Source organism: Curcuma longa, chromosome 17, assembly GCF_044706935.1.
Source record: "Curcuma longa cultivar G26 ecotype Majalengka, Jawa Barat chromosome 17, ITB_CL_G26_1.1, whole genome shotgun sequence".
Lineage (NCBI taxonomy): Eukaryota > Viridiplantae > Streptophyta > Magnoliopsida > Zingiberales > Zingiberaceae > Curcuma > Curcuma longa.
In genome coordinates this window covers 10,065,961-10,083,388 of record NC_133877.1, presented here as the reverse complement: position 1 = coordinate 10,083,388, position 17,428 = coordinate 10,065,961, and the positions used below count along the sequence as shown (strand labels likewise).

The following is a 17,428-nucleotide window of genomic DNA, read 5'->3' as shown; positions in this document are numbered from 1 at the left end:
AACATCAAACTGCTGCCAGCATCGTTGTCACGTGCCACGATTAATTATGGAAACGGAAAAGAAAATTGATGTGCAACAACCAGTAATTATTTTATTATTGTTATTGGTCTACGTTTTAAACTTTCGTTTTCCCAAACAAATTATTTCCAATAAAATATATCCTTTTAGAAATAATTTTTAATATTGCGAATAAGATGGAGGAGAAAATGAGATAGACCATCTTTCCTTAATATGAGATTTGGCTGACTTAATATGAGATTTAGCTTTACCTCAAACCTAATTTTAATAAATTTTTTATTACTCCGAGCCAATGTAGGCATGACACCCGCGGGCTTAAGTCGGTGCGAGGGCCAACTAACCTTAGTTATGGTCATATCCAACCATGTATAACATGGAAAAAATTGAACCAAATAAGATCATCAATTTAGGACAATTGTCATAGTTGATTAGGACTAAGTAAAAACTAAATTTGATCCATCAAAATCATGATCTTCATTCATCACCACCAAACTAAGAGTTTTATTATTATTATTATTGTTGGAGTAGGGGAGTAGGTGACCTTGTTGTATCAAACTGTGGTCCTATAAAGCAGGAGAGAAAAGAAAAAGAAAGGTGTTGAGCTGTATTGATTTAGCATGGTGCGTATAACATCCGCGACTGAGTTCTCTTTGAGATGAATCAGGATGTTTAAAAGTGATTTAGACGCTTTGTGCACTCAATCGTGGACAGATTTACACACGAAAAGATGTGCAAGATATCTTTACCCTATATATATATATATATATTTACATAATTTTTATATATATATATATATTATATATTTTATATAATTTTTTTTAGAATTTATGATTTAATGTTTAAGTTAAAAGGACGTGAAATTTTAAACTAGGTGCTCACGGATGGATATATAAGGTAATAAAATTCTATATATATAATAATAATTATTTTTTATAATTCAAATATTCAACTCTTAAGATCCAACTAATCTTAAAAATAATCGATTCAATCTCATGAAAATTTTCTACTGACCATCAAAGTAAATTGAAAATTACAGATGAGTTATAATGGACGATCTAATATTATAAGTTTTTCAAATTCTTCAAATGTATAATATACTTGGGATGAAATTTGAATCCTTGTTATCTAGGGAATAAGTCCCACCTCTTATTATCGCATTATAAAATTTGATCACCATCTAAAACCTAAATCCTAAATCATTGTACCTTATAGCTAATGGTGCTAATTTAACTTCTCTATAACACTTAATTATATGACGACCAAGTTCTATCTGAAATATAAATAAATAAATAAACTAATCACAAGTCAAAAGTAGGGGGCCTAACACTTAAAGATGATAACCAAGGCATGGAACATTGGCATAAAATAAGGTCAAGAAGTTTTGTGCATCGGCCTAACACGAAGTGGACTCCTAAGTAGCTTGGAAAGAGATGGACCAAATGACGTAGATCGAACATAGGAAGTTCGGTACATTCGATGAACTAGAAGCTTGATGAAGTGGACTCTAGGACAAATTAAAAAGCCATACGTTGATCAATGACGACTTAGACACATGAGAGCGTAAAAAGATTATGTGAGTGCAATATAATTTATTTTAAGGCTTGTGCTGCTATCGAATAATATGATCAAGAATAATGCGTTTAGCTGAAATACGAGTAGGCAACCTAGTGACTCGATTTAAAACCTTCAATCAAGATATTGTTGGTCTCAAATTAAACCATAATGTGCGACTTAGCTCGATCTTGGAACTTCAAGATCGAGCTACACATTTGATCCGATTCTAACTCTGTTTTGGCACACATAATTATGTTTTAGCCAAGACATGATTGTGTCTTGTTTAGAGGATGATGGTCTCACAATTATGGTTTAAGAGTTTAGATCTCTTCACTAGTATAAATATATAACTTACACACATATTTAAAAGAAAAATACTTTGCTTAAAAGTGCAGCAGTAATTTGAACATTTATTTTGGCAAATAATAATAAAAAAAACTCAACATTTCCTGCAGGTTGAATGTGATAACACTAAAAACTTCCAATAGAAAAAACAAAATGAGAACCAAACACACTAAACCTAAACCTGAACATTTTGTCAATTCCGTAATGTCATCTATGTCTAGCTGCCCGATATAAAAAAGTAGGCAATTTCTAGTCATCCATAAAAGACAACATCAAATGTCTGTCTCGCCTTTGTCAAAAGTTGAGTGCCTCAACCATGCTGCTCCCTCCATGAGTCGTCATCTCTTGTGATAGTTTGATTGTTTTTGATAACTTTTGTATCTACCTCTCTCTCTCTCTCTCTCTCTCTCTTATGAGTTAATTAATTCTTAGATGTACATTATAGCTTTATATTCTATACACCAAATAAATTTAGAAAAAACAAGATGACGAACGCCTCAGCTAATTAATTCTTGTGATAGTTTGATTGTTCTTGAGGGGTTTCAACTCTTATTTTTTTTAATTTAGCTTGAAAATACACGGTTCTTAAGAATGCCAACTCTTAACTTTAACCATCCAATATGTGTACGATTCACTATTCAAGAATATTATGATTTTTTTTAAAAATTATACATTTATAAAAAAATCAACGATCGAAATTGATTTGTTGACCTAGTTACAAGTAATCTAGGTATATATATATATATAGTATAAATTATATCTTTTAATTAATTTTATATATTCAATTATAATTTTTATTATATATATAATTTTATTATTAAATAAATTATATTTCTTTTTCATACAAATTATTATCCAAATTAAATAATTTTTATCATACAAGTTATGGATAATTTTTATAAATTTAATATTAAATGAATAAAATAAAATCATTGAGTAATTAAGAGAGTTAAATAAGATTAATAAATTTAATAAGTTAAAAGTAGAATAATTTTAAATAAAATAATTTAAGATAAATAAATTGTAAAATTAATTTTAATAAAAAATAAAATAATCCCACATCAAAAAATTCAACATAAATAAATTTAAAAAAAGAATTTAAATAAAAAAATTGAATAATCTCACATCAAAATTCAAAGCAAAAAAATTAACTTAAATAGAAAAATAGAATAAGTTAATTACTATTGAATCACTTCATTAATATTACTAAAATATTATTGAATAAGTTCAGGTTCGGGTCTAATGAATCTCTGATATATTACAATTTGTTACAGGTCTTATTTTTCCCACTTTAACTTGAGGATACACAAAGCACATGAATCTATGAAATATGCAAATGAATTATTTGTTGTGAGCGAGCATAGAAACATAAAATCCCTCAATTTTTTAACAAGAGAATATATTCAAACAAAAAAAATAATCTAAGATAGTTTTTTTTACTACACAAATGTAAGATATATTGAAGGAGCTTATTGCAATAGTATGTAAGTACTTCCATTTCTTACCGATCAAAACCAATCAAATACCTTTGCGGGAGAAATTGGTGAAATGGCCAACTTTTGATCTGTGATGAAAGAAAATTTTGCTTTAACTGCAACAGTTCAGTCAGTAATGTAGTTTTCTGGTTTAAACCACAGCGAGAAATCGATGCCTTTCTTCTTTAGCTCTTCGGTCGCAGGGCCAATCCTCTCCAGGAGCTGCAGTTAAAGCATTCAGTTCAGTGAGCAAGTGAACTACCATCAATTTTTTTACTCGGAAATGAAAGAAAAACTAAAGCAAAATCTACGCAGATGGAAAACGAAACTTGTGAAGATCCTAACTGCAAGTATTGTTCTTGAACACAAGCAGATAAACTTCCCCATTATATCCAACACAAGTACAGTGAAACACAGCGTTTCAGTAAGAAATTCGCAGAAATGGATGAGGATGAATTAGGTAGAATGAACCTGTTCGTGAACAACACCATTGGATACCAGCACCGAACGATCAAAGACTGTGAACTTTCCTCCATCCATTCGTGTGACCGCTCCTCCAGCTTCTTCAACCATCTGCAGTAGAATCTTCTAAGCGAATACATAAGAGGATGTTAACAAGCTAAAAAGTTTGCATCATAAATCAAATTAGACAGGACAAAGTGGCCAGTTCAATGTAACCTCTAAGTTAAGCGGATTCCTAGTCAATATATTTTTTAGTGGAAAGGAGAGAAATGGCCTGCCCAAAATATATGAAATATAAAATATATTGCATTTAAACCAATCACATACAACAAGAGTGTTTTCGTGAAGGAGATTAGAAATTAAGAAAAAGAAAGGAATAAAATACAAAAGATAAGGGCACAAGTCATTATCCGGAAAGACATTTTGGACCTGCCTGGACATAAAATAAGTCATAGTCCCAACTATTTGGTGATTCAACAATAGTTCTGTAGGGAACATATTATACAGTATAGGAAAGATAATATCAACTCGATGGAATTCAAGATACTCATGAACCCACTCCTGTAAATGCTTGAAAACCTTGAGAAATATCATGTAGGAAGCTGACAATTTTCCCTAGTGCTAATTGTCGAGACCATCCTAGACCATCCTAAACCATAATTCCATTAATTGAATATCTGGATTGTGGTAAAATATGATGCAAATAATGTAAAAAGTGAAAGATATTTGCATTGCCCTTAATTTGCATAGTTAATGCATCACTTAGACAAACAAGATTACCAGGACACCAGCGGCCATGTCCCATGGCTTGAGACGATATTCCCAATAGGCTTCCACAATGCCGAGGGCAACATGGCACATGTCAACAGAAGCAGCACCTAGTCTCCTTACACCCTATACATTATAAGTGCAACAATGATGGTAAATCAAATAAAACATAACTTGGAGGATATAATTAAATGAAAACACACCCTGCTAACATCAGTAAACTCTTTGAATAAGTTCATGTTGGTTGCCCAGGGATCCTCATGCTCATACCCAAATCCTGTTACCAGGAGAGAACGCTCCACCTAGAGAACAAAAATAAATGTCAGCTGAAGATAAGAGTTGAAAAGATAGCATGTCTATCTTCTTTAGACATTCAGGCACAAAATTACCCTCTCCTTCATAATTTGTGGTTTTTGTTATGTTATATACTATATCCACTAAGCATTAGCAAAAAATAGAGTGTTTAACTATACATATCATAACTAAAAACTAATCAATTCCTGAAATTTTATCAAGAATCAAAATTTAATAGTTTATCCAACAGGCAACATAGATTAGCAAATTAAAATTGAATCTTGAACTTAGGTATAATTATGGGGATTAGGTTTCTAAGTATGCTTTACGGGTACAGCAAAAAAGCAAAACAAACAAAATTAACAGTGCCTAAAACAGCAGCAACCAGTATGACCTTATAAAAGTCTATTTATATCTTAGATGATTTTGATATAGGTGGGCCTACATGTCTTAGAATGGGAAAATGACCCATTTACCTAATCTGGATCCTGAAGTCACAATAAATGATTTTTTCTGTTGCTTCCTCTTGGGTGCTCTCCTAGTTGATTCAGGAGTAGACTGCTACTGGGTAACGAATAGGAACCTCCAAGTGAAGAATATGGATGGAACAGAAGGCAGGGAAAATCCAGGATCAACAATTTCATTGAAGCAAATCAAGAGGACACACCCTCTCATTTCTTCCATCCTTTCCTGTTAGGCTTTCTTTTCTCAAGGTTACCCTTCTCCTTATCTTAGTTCTGGTTCTAATTTTTTTCTTAATTTTTCTTTCCCCTATTAAATCATAAAAATCATGCATTGGCATGGTGGCCTTCAGTGTCAGATAGGGCAGCACGTATATCCTTTTATGGAAGATCATATCCAGGTACTGTCAAGGCAGTGGATAGCAGAAATGGAAGAAAAAATCGAACTGGTTAGAAATGCTAAAAATATTTTGAACTACATCTTCTAGACAATGAATTTCAAGGACTATAAACAACTCTGGTTGTAGAAATCCAACAGCTATAGCAAAAGGGAGTAATGTATGAAGAGGACCATTTACCTGATCAGTCTGACTAGCATGAATCTTTTGTCCATTACAGAAGGCTCCACCACCTTTTAAAGAAAAAAAATATTTTTTTTCCTAAATAATCCAAACTATCTTGAAAGATAAGCATCCTTGCTATTCATTTTTAGATTGTTACCTGAAGTTGCAGAAAATATGCGAGTGTTCCAACACATTGGCCCACCAACAAACTCAACCTAAGAAAATTAAAAAAGTTCTATTAGATAGAAAGGAAATAAGAATGTCGCAATGCCATCATTTTGATGGAAATGCAGGAAACTAATGAAAGTAGAAAGAAACATAGGTACTATGTATGTCATTTAGGCAAGATGCCTGATCATAATTATGCAAGATATTGACTTCCATCTCATCAGAACTTGTTGAGGAGCTACTACTAGTCTTAGAACAGTTGTTTGAACATCAATCCATTGCCACCCAGAAAACTTTTTCAGATAATAATATGTTTTAATGCAAGTAAAACAAGTACCACAGATGCAGCAGCTGGCTTTCCACGGAACAGTACCCCAACTGATACAGCAAAGCTTGGATATCCATGAGCAAAGTTTGTAGTGCCATCTACATATCAGGTACAAACATCTCAATACAAATCCAACTTGAAGAGTTAAATCGATAAGGAAGAAATGGCATAATATCGAGACAGTTAGAAGGCAGAAATCTGAAACACTCTGTTTCTCATACCAGTCCAGTAGTTATATAAAATTTATCCCTTACCTAGTTATTATGGTTAAAAAACTGACCCAATCAACTCTAGATGTCACCAAGTCAACAAGGTTTTAAGCAATTTAGTTGGTAATAGGTACACATGATATGCAATTTGACCTGAAATTAACTAAAATAGTCAAGTTTAGCAATTTGACCAAAGTCATGATTTGTTAGATCTATTAATATTATTGCTACCATATATATTATCCATACTTCTTTTTGTTTTAAAAACGTAAACTAAAAAGTATACCTATGTCTACCACATAGCATGCACTCAAATAGCACAGCTCACACTTAGAAACTATTCTTGACCAATACAAATCTCCCAATATAGGAATGAGATCTGTGAGCATGGTGCCACAATAAACATGGTGATCTTTTATGAATTAATACGAAAATAACTTGGTAATTGTAACGATGGTTTAAAATCTTGTGTCGTACCGAGTGGCACGAGCGAAACATCTTGTTACACCGACCGACACAACGGTGACACCAGCACACCTAGCGTGAGACCTTGTGGCCGCGCAGAGGCCTCACGCGAGCCCTATGGAGGTCCCGTTGCCTTGCGGCCTTGTGGGAGGCCTCGCGCAAGCCCTGTGGATGCCTTGCGAGAGGCTGCAGTTTTTTTTCAATTTAATTTTATTTTCTTTAACCATTAATTCTTTTTAGGCACTTTTTAAAATTTTTTTTAACGATTAATTTTTTATATATTTTTTAATGATTAATTGTTTCCCCTATTAATTCTTTCTTCTTCTTCCCCATATTTTAATTTCTTTTTTTATTTCTTTTATCTTTAAATACATGAAAAAAATTCCTTTTTAATTTTTTTATTCCTTTTCTCCTTAAATACATAGGAAAAAATTACCTCCTAAATTAAATTAAATTAAATTTAAACATACTTGATACTAATCATTATGTTTAGACTTTAGTTAATTCTAAATTAATTTTTACTCAATTCTAATCTTTTAAATATTAGTTTAACCTAATAGTAAGTATTTATAATAATCAAATATTATAATAATATTTTTTAATTAATATATTTTATATTTAAAAAAATATCGAAACCGTATTGGTAAGATACGATACTGAAACTGTATCGGTACGATACGATATCGAAACCATATCGTTCGGATTATAAACTCAAACTTTGATATGGCTCAAATTTTATGTGTTATTTGCCATAACAAGAATTTCTTGTTTAAATATCGCCGTCTTAATTTATTAATCTGGTTTTTTCATTTTCCATACTATAAGAAATTTGCAGATCTTGGCTGTTTCATTTATATGACATGCGAAGTTGTATCACTGACCGCATATAGCTTTTTCATTGTATCTCATCATCATTATCATCATGTTGTGTTTGTCCCAACTATTTGATGTCACCTATATAGATTTTATTCCTCTATATCACGATTGATATGCATACAAAGTTATGTAACTAGCAACAGTCAAACCAAAAAGTACTTTGATTTTAGAAAATAAAAACTACATGAAGTCAGTATTGTTTTGTATAAATGAAAGAAATTGTATATCTCACATAATCAAATAGTTGCTTGATTTTAGAAAATAAAAACTATAAGGAGTTTTTATTATTGTGTATAAATTAAAGTTGTATATTTCACACAGTGAAAGCTTGTATAGAACATAAATTAGTGCAAACTGTTAAATACTATTGAGATTAAAATCTAAACTGATCTCTGATATATAATTCAAGAACTGTTTGGAAAGAACAATTCCTAGAAAACCAACCTAAGGGATCAATGCACCAAAGGTACTCTGACAAAGAGTCTCCAATAATGCCACCTTCTTCACCAAGAATAAGATGATCCTTAAAATTCTTTTTCACCACTTCAAGGATTACTGATTCACTCTGTTTATCAGTGCTGCAGGAAATTGGACAAGCATGAATGAGATATGCATGAGCTTTCGAGGAACAAAACTAGGATAATTCTGTGCTATACCAATAATAAATCATGCGGATTTCCATGAACAATTTCGAAAAGCTCATACAACAAATACATTTGTGATAATATAACTAAGCTTGCCTTGTCTATATTACAAAAAATAAATACTAATGACACTAATGCATTACAAAAAAAAAGTGTAATTGCAGATTTTTCTTCAAGAAAATTGCCCCCCAAGTAGTCCTTACATGTTCAAGAGTAAAGAGTGAAGGTTAAAACATAAAAGGGAAGGTTGGTATTAAAAAGACAAGGGAGAGTTGGCAAACTCTATTTAAGACATTACCTAAATTTATGTAAGGGTATATCGTTGGTAATCTTCAGATCTCTCGTTACATCAAATGGAGTTTTTTTTCCTATCCTTCTACCCTGTACACCCTCAGCTCTAATCAAGTTAAAAACAACATAAATATCACATCAAAATCAAAATTGTTCCTCTTAAGATTTTCAACCTACAAAATGTGAAATTGCTAGCATATTTCAATGGTATCTTTGCATTTTGGCACAAAAGTGTGAAAAAATAAAGAAACAATCAGTCCCCCTTTATAAAATCATACATCATTGAGCAGCAGCCAAAAGTGTATAACTAATTACTCTTACTCTGTAACTAAGTCTGTAATTCCTTTGTAACTAATGTTGCGAGGCTTATTGACAGCTTCCAACACAACCTTCAAAAAAATTTAAAGCAGAAAACATTAGTAATGAAATATTGCACAAAGGAGTTAAACCATAATTGTGCAATATAACATAGTCAAAACTAGGTTTTGATCTCTTTCTAATAAATGACTATCAACTTAATTTAGCATATGAAAAGCAAACCAAGTCTAGCTTATAAGGGTAGCATAGATAGAGTACAAACAAAGACAACCATTTGTAAAGTAAGAATATATGTTTTCAGAATCCAAAAACAGCGATAAGTTAGTGATTTGTAATTTGGATGCCATGATTGAGATTTGCAAAATCCAACACTATAGAATACGAAAAACAGAATCCCAGAAGAATGTAGAAGGAAACAAATAAAACAATATCCAATATCTTATACAAATCTTAAGGATATTAAGATATAATCAATATAACATAGTCAAAACTAGGCTTTGATCTCTTTCTAATAAATGACCATCAACTTAATTTAACATATGAAAAGCGAACCACATCTAGCTTGTATGGGTAGCATAGATAGAGTAAAAACAAAGACAACCAATTGTAAAGTAAGAATATATGTTATCAGAATCCAGAAATAGTGATAAGTTAGTGATTTGTAATTTGGATGACATGATTGAGATTTGCAAAATCCAACACTATAGAATAGAAAAAACAGAATCCCAGAAGAATGTAGAAGGAAACAAATAAAACAATAGCATAGAAAAGTTTAACAGATACCAGATGGCTAATGATGATTTGTGGGTTCCTCATCCTTGTGAAGAAGAAGAAGCAAAGAGCAGAGACTAGGTGAATTAGAGAGGGGGATAAAAACTCTTTCTTCCATCATATTGCAAGAAGAAGCAACAGATCAGTTGTTACCATTGCTGGTAAAATCTGACAACTTGTGCAGATATTCAGAAGGAATTTACATGCTATTTCAAATCATTACTTGGAGTCAAGGATTCTGTCAAAATTGCCAATAAACCTGGAAACTACTATGCTGAAAATAGTTCCTTGCAATCTCCGTCTGAGCTAAATAGTTCCTTGCAATCTCCGTCTGAGCTATTCACATTGGAAGAAATTGGGTACACAGTGAAAGCAATATCTAAACTTAAAACACCAGGTCCTGATGGCATAATAATGAATTCATCGGAGCAGCTTGGGGCAAATTTAAGCTGATATTGTTGAATTGTTCAATCAGTTTTATGAACGGAACCTGTAGATCCAGCAACTCAACTATGCTGATTTGGTCCTCATACCCTAGAAAGAAGAACCTAAAGAGCCTTGGGGAATTGTATCGTTAAGGTCATTCAAAAGTCCAGGCAATTAGATTACAAAGATTCATGGCACACCTAGTGTCACCTCTTCAATTCGCCTTTTAAGGATCACTTGCTAACTGTTACCAAGGGCTAGCAAACATGATGGAGAGGTAGTTATGATAAAAAGTTGAATTTGAGAAAGCCTTTTGATATGATTTGCTGAGATAGTTTGTTGCTAGTTATGAAGCTGTAAAGTTTTCCACCAAGATGAGTTTACTGGATAGAAATGATCATACAACTGGCCATACTGCTGTAATAAATGGGAAAGCTGGTACATGGTTTATAAATAGGAGAGTACTTCGCTAGGGTAAACCATTATCATCTCTTTTATTCATCTTATTGACTGAGGCATTGCACGAGTCTTTATCTTTAGCCTCAGCTACTGGTCTTGTCCAAGATGTATCAATTGGTAAGTCAATTTCTCAAAAACCCCATGCTTATTCAATATGCAAATGACACTAATCTTTTTCAGAGCTGATGAGAAAGAGCTGTTGTACACCAAGATTAGTTTGGCTCTTTACACTTTTTTAGTGGCCTCCAAATTAACCATGATAAATCGATGGTCACTTATATAGGCAAAGGAAAAGATAGGGGAAAGCATTGATAGAGACTTTTGGAGCTCAGGAGCACAACATATGCTTGAGATTTCAACATGGAATCAGAAAACTGAGCAAGAGTTACCAGCAGAACTGAATTCAGAAAGTTTCAGTTAAGCTTAAAGCATGGAAACATATATTCTTATCTATTGGCAGAAGATTCATTTTAATTAGTAATATACTCGGTCATATGGCACTATAACAAGCATTTTCATCCTTCCTAAATGAGTGATTAAAGAGATTGACAAATTAGAAGAAAATTCCTATGAGCTTCTTTGGATACTGATAAAGTCTCCAATTTAGTCAGATGGGATTGGGTAACCAGCTCTAAGAAGTTGGAGGACTAGGTGTCATCAATCTTGATTTCCACAATATTTCCATTTCATGCGTGGAGATTTTCACTGTGTGTTGTCTGAAAAATCTGCACTGGGCTGAGGCAGTGCCAAACAGAAATTGATTTACTTATGGAAGAGTTTCTTACAAGCGCAGGATTTCTTTAAACCTAAATCGATACGAGCTTGGCAATGCTAATTGCTAAAAACTAGTTTTTGGAAAGATAGATTGCAGATTCTATTCCTGAAGAAGAGCTGCCACAGATGTTTGAAAGGAGCTTGAACAAAGATCTGAGTGAACCAGATTGAATTTATTTGCTGGGATTGTGGTTTAAATCCTCCTGGAAATATAGCTATTAATCTGTTTCTGGAACTAACAAATATTATAGCTACCAATATGCCAATGTGTTTGAATTCTAGCAAACATGAAGATGTTATTGTTTGGAGATGGAACAAAATTAAATCATTCTGGTGCATTCAGCATATCAAATATTACAATGTAACAGTAGCAGTGTGATTACACAATCTGCTTTGAACATGGTTGGTGTTGCTTAACAGAGTTCACACCAGGGAATCATCGTTGAACTAGTGTTCGTTGTCAAAGGGAGAGTGAAAACAGAGATCATTTATTATATGCTTGTAACAGAGCTCAGATTAGTTGGCTTCGTATCTGCTCACTTACTGCAATTCAACTTGATAAGTTACTTTCCAGTTTTTTTTTTTTAAGTTGGGAAAATGGGCAGAAATCACACCAAGATAAGAGAAAGGATATCATCATTGAAGATCAAGCCTGCGTTCTTTGTCAAAGGGAGATTGAAAACAGAGATCATAGATTCGATGCTTGTAACAGAGCCCAGATTAGGGCGGCTTCGTATCAGCTCGCTTACCAAAATTGAACTTGATAGGTTAATTTTCAGATTTTTTGAAGGTGGAAAAATGGGCAGAAATCAGTGCCAAAGTAAGTTAACGAACACTTTATGCCAAGGATTAATCTGGAAGGTTCGGAGGGTGGAAGGGAATCATCTTCGACAGCAAGGATGATTCCAACAGCATGTTTCGTCTTAGGAGAGGGATACTAAATGACTAATTTATAAAGTCCCCTCAAAAGAGCAAACTGAATTCAGAATTCTTCTAAAAGGATTTAAAATTATTATTGACGATCATGGTTAACTAGTAGTCACAAGTCTCACGACAGATGATTATCAGAACAGGCAGGTGAATTACAAATACAAGTTATATCCTACATGAAAGATATTCAGCTGTATTTTCAGAGTTGCAGGTTTTCTGTTCTGAACATACTATTATTGGATTGGATGGAAATTGCAGTATGATTATTGTGTCATGGCTCTTTAAGTCTCAGACAATTGAATGATCTTCCAGCTGATAACAGTTATTTTTCTCTAGTTATCTCAGTGGGCTTAGTTAGGAGTTATCCATTAGTTGTTAACTGCCAGATAGTCAGATTGGCTTTGTTAGGTATTTACGAGAGATGTTTGCTCTCCTGTTTTGTTTGACTCAGTAAATTCAATCAGTCACTCATGTTCTTTTTCACTGTAAGTTTTTTAACACTAATCTATATAGGTGAACTTCTGTTCACCCAAATTATTTTTTGTGCAAAAAAAAGCTTTAAATTTTAACCACCATTTTTGCAAGCCAAATTGAGAGGAAAAAGAACAATAAAATTAAATAGAAACAAAATAGCTATACCATATATAATCCCCAACATATTAAATAATAGCCAAATAAGGAAGACGAGAGCGTTTATTCTAATGCTCTCCCTCAACTTGGTGTATAAATACTAATCATGCTCAACAAAAAGAGAAATACGAGTCTCATTGAGAGGTTTGGTGAAGGTACCAATTAAGATTGAAAATCTCAAGCCGTGTTAGAGTTTCAATCTTTGACTAGAACAATATTTTGGTATTCTACCAACATTCCGACCTATGGTGCTAGTGGCTAACTGTAGATGGAAGGAGAAAGGAGATGAAGAAAAAAACCCGAAGAAGATAAGATATGAACTTAGGTTTGGACAGTGTTCCATTTGAAATGGTATAGTTTTGACATTATCATTTGTGCACCCAAATTACACACACACAAAAAAAAACAATTATCTCTATTCATTTTGACCTGCTCATTAACATGATTGAAATAATGACAAGAGACATTGTATCTTGCGAGTATTGTCGAGTTATGGTAGTCTATCAAAACGATAAGTTTCAACCATGCTGCATATGCAGGGATCACATGCTTTGTCAACAATGGCATGGGAATCAATGATACAAGAATAAACTTGTGTGCTTTTGAGTACACACTACACAACATGAGCATGGACCGCATACCTCAATTGGCAATCTTACTAGACTAAAGGTGATGCATATACAAACTTGTGTGCTTTTGTCAGTGATAGATGTTTGTAATTTGCATCAAAACTTCAAAGTTTTTTGTGCATCATAAAATATAAGAATGCTTACAAATAGATTGAAGCTTATTAGCTTTGAGTGGAGAGTAGTTTGCTTTTCATTGACAAAATAGTTAGTGCAACTTTTCATTGGGTATCTCGCATAATGGATGTCTTTAATAACTCTTCAATTAACAAATAGATGATACTCCAAGTGCAAGTAGAGCAAGCATGCAAATCTGCAAACATTTCCAAGTAGGTTTGTTCTTGTATCTAAAATATGGTTGTAAACAATGGACAAGGAGTATTTGAAATTTGAGAAAATTTAGAGTTTGTTGAACATTTCAATTTTCCCCTTCAAAAATAATATTTTACCACCTTAGATTATAATAGCATACCAAGACACCTACATGCCTTAATTTTGTTTGTCAAATGCAGTCTATGCTAATTTCTCAACCACCTGAACAACACATGAAAATATATATAATAGTATTTTTTGTCAATATTATTGCCTTTAGTGTTGAAGGAGTTAGCCATTCACCCTCTTTGATAGCGGTGATAGCACAATAGGAGGCAAAGGGCGCAACAACTTAGAGGTTCACCATCTTTAGGAGGTTGTTCAACTAGCTCATCAATACATCCATAGAGGAGGAAGCACAATGGTCCTTAGAACTGCCATGATTGACCAAGGATAATAATATCGACAAAACCACCCTCATATACCCTCCCTTGTTCACATAATTGAGAAATTGATGTCCACTATCATCTAACTAGACAAAATTAAGACTAGACATGATCTAATGTGCTTAAATAATCTCTAGAGGTAACATGCTATTTTCAAAACTCTTAAGGGGTAAAATGAAAAAGTTCAGCAAACATCACGGGGCAAGATATAATTTTCCCTTGAAATTTAGTGATGTTAGGGCTCTCCTAACCATTTATGAAATTCAAGTATTTTCATGGAAGTCAAGCATGTCCACAGATTTACAGCTGCAGTTTTGCTAGAAATTGCTTTTATCATCTCACATTCTAAAGAAGACCAGCAGAGACAAGACAATAGAACATGAAATGCAAAATGAATCTAACTTGGAAAACAAAAATAGATTTGCTAAACATAGACGAAAAGGTCATAAAAAAATCCACATTGAAAAAAAAACCCTAACTTAGACAGTTGACGTAACTGTTACTTATCTAACCCATGTACGCAGCTCCAGTTACAAATAATGTAACTCACAGCGTACAAAGATGATCATGATTGAGAAACTCCAACTCTAAACAGGAGAAAGGAAAGAGAAAAAAACTTGCACTTAGATTAACTAAAGATAGCAAATCAAATTTAATGAGAACCTCGGCGCCGGCTTGCGCAGCGGCCTCGACGACCTGGAGCAGCTCAGCCGGGGGGATCGAGCCTGTTGATTCCGCCGAAATTTTAGGGAATCGTCTCTCAGTAGGGGATACGGAGAGAGCCGCGCGGGTGCGGTATCCCAGCGCGTGCTTGGTAGTCGAATTGGGCGAGAAAGATTTGCGTATCGCCGGAATCCTCAGCCTCGGCGAGAAGACGGAAGAGGAGAGGAGAGCTCGACCCATCGCTTCCACAGAGAGAGAGAGAGGATGTTTGGGGGGGGGGGAGCAGTGGTTAAAGAAGAAAAAGAAGAAATGCCGTGGCGGGATGGAAATCGACGGACCAAATTAAGGAAAAATCAGGGGGAAAATCACAAATGGGAACAATTGCAGATGTACCCTTTCTTAATTTACTAATTCTTAAAACCTCTACAAAATTTTAATAATTTTAAAAATGTCTTATTATTAGAGGTGTCAAACAATCTTAATTTACTAATTCTTAAAACCCCTACAAAATTTTAATAATTTTAAAAATGTCTTATTATTAGAGGTGTCAAACAATCGCCAATTGGACGCACGTACGCACATCGTTGTGAGTTTGCTCTCGCTTCTCTCACGCACAGCGCAGTATGCCTTGATTGTACTTTCCTCTCCCTTTAATAGGGAGAGGCTACATTCTCCACGGAGTGCACAATATGCACTCCGTGAGGTGCATCATAAAATGAGCAGTTACAATTAACTGTCTACATCTCCAACTCGTTCAAGTGAAGTCACAAAGACAAATGGGCTCACAAAAGATCATTAAGAGATATCTAGTCACGTAGACTCGTCGGAGGAACGATCACGAAGGACGGAAAGCTCCTCAGGTTTCCACAAACCAAATCCTCCGATCTGGTGTTCTTCCTCTTCTCCCGGCAGCCTTCTCTCTTCTTCACTCGCCGGCTTCTGGACTTGGACGCAACCACACACACACGCAGGTATGATCTTCCTCCCTCTCAGGGCTTTCCTCTCCCTTTAATAGGGAGAGGCTGCATCCTCCACGGAGTGCACAACGTGCACTCCGTGGCGAGCGTGGTGGTGGTGGTGGGCAGTTACCGAAACTGCCAACATCTCCCACTCGTCCAAGTGAAGCCACAAAGGTAAATGGTCACAAAGACCATTAAGAGGTATCTAGCCACGTAGACTAAATATAACCGGAATGCACAGTCACATAGACTGTAAGAACAACCAATTCATACATAGGAAAATGGTTCGTGCGACAGCAAGCACATTGAGCATTCATTGCTAAGAAAGTTATTACACCTTACATAGCTGCTCATAGAGCGATCGATGCTAAGAAAAGTTGTTACACCTAACTTAGCCGCTCCCCAAATAGTACATAACCATTTTCTGAATGACACACAGTCATTTGTCTGATGGCTCACAGCCATCATCCAGGTGGCACATAGCCGTTCTCCAGTGATACATAAATCACTCTTCTGGTGGTACATAACCATTTTCCTGGACTCATTATGTCTTGCTATTTACCCAGATTAAATAATATTTATTTACATCAATATGAACATCTCTAATCCCTCAGTTTGACTATCATGTCAAGAGCATGTTCCATATCTACAATATTCACAATCATTTCTATACATAACAGAAATGGGTCGACCAGTGAATATTCTCAAAGTGATGTAAATATATTTAACCTTCCTTTTTAGCTTGAATCCATTCATTTTAATCAGTCGCTTTCCTAGTCATGTTCCATAGACCGAATCATCCATAGTCATAGGTTTACATGCTAAAGTAGCAGACCCTGATTAAAATTTCAAGTAAACAGCTAAATAGTCACTTAAGGCAAATGCTGAGATCAACATATAATCTCATAGGGCTCACATAGTAGAGAAGCAGGGATCCATTCTCCTACTACCCTTATTGTCGTCTTAGCACATGTGGTATGAATCACATGCTACGATGTTATTTTCTTTACGAAAAAGAACGCATGTTTTTCTCAAATCAACATCGTACAGATTTTGATCAAGACATTCCCAATGTTTAATCCTGAATCCAACACATGAATTCTTATCTGGCTACTAACAGGTTTAGTAAATGGTGGGATCATTTACTTCGATCATCAAACTTTAAATGATCTCATCTTGATTCACTTATCAAG

At 34.2% G+C, this 17,428-nt stretch overlaps 1 protein-coding gene across 1 annotated transcript; it reads right to left on the bottom strand.

Annotated features, from left to right (window-relative positions):
• Positions 1-3,280: 3,280 nt before the first annotated feature.
• Positions 3,281-15,535, bottom strand: LOC141811453 (phosphatase IMPL1, chloroplastic). Its single transcript, XM_074699486.1, has 10 exons — positions 15,277-15,535; positions 9,243-9,310; positions 8,431-8,564; positions 6,446-6,534; positions 6,098-6,155; positions 5,956-6,008; positions 4,826-4,924; positions 4,635-4,748; positions 3,864-3,965; positions 3,281-3,614 (listed from the first exon to the last, which is right to left on the bottom strand). Exons 1-10 carry the CDS (start codon positions 15,514-15,516, stop codon positions 3,519-3,521), a joined length of 1,053 nt encoding a protein of 350 aa, XP_074555587.1. The 5' UTR covers positions 15,517-15,535; the 3' UTR covers positions 3,281-3,518.
• Between the last annotated feature and the right edge of the window lie 1,893 nt (positions 15,536-17,428).

Bases quoted from the DNA above. Each gene is read 5' to 3' on its own strand.
- LOC141811453 (XM_074699486.1), bottom strand. From the start codon at position 15,516: ATGGGTCGAGCTCTCCTCTCCTCTTCCGTCTTCTCGCCGAGGCTGAGG. The intron at 9,311-15,276 runs GTTCTCATTAAA...ATTTTTTTGAAG, and splicing joins CTGCGCAAGCCGGCGCCGAG to GTTGTGTTGGAAGCTGTCAA. The intron at 6,009-6,097 runs GTAACAATCTAA...TTTCTTTAAAAG, and splicing joins CATATTTTCTGCAACTTCAG to GTGGTGGAGCCTTCTGTAAT.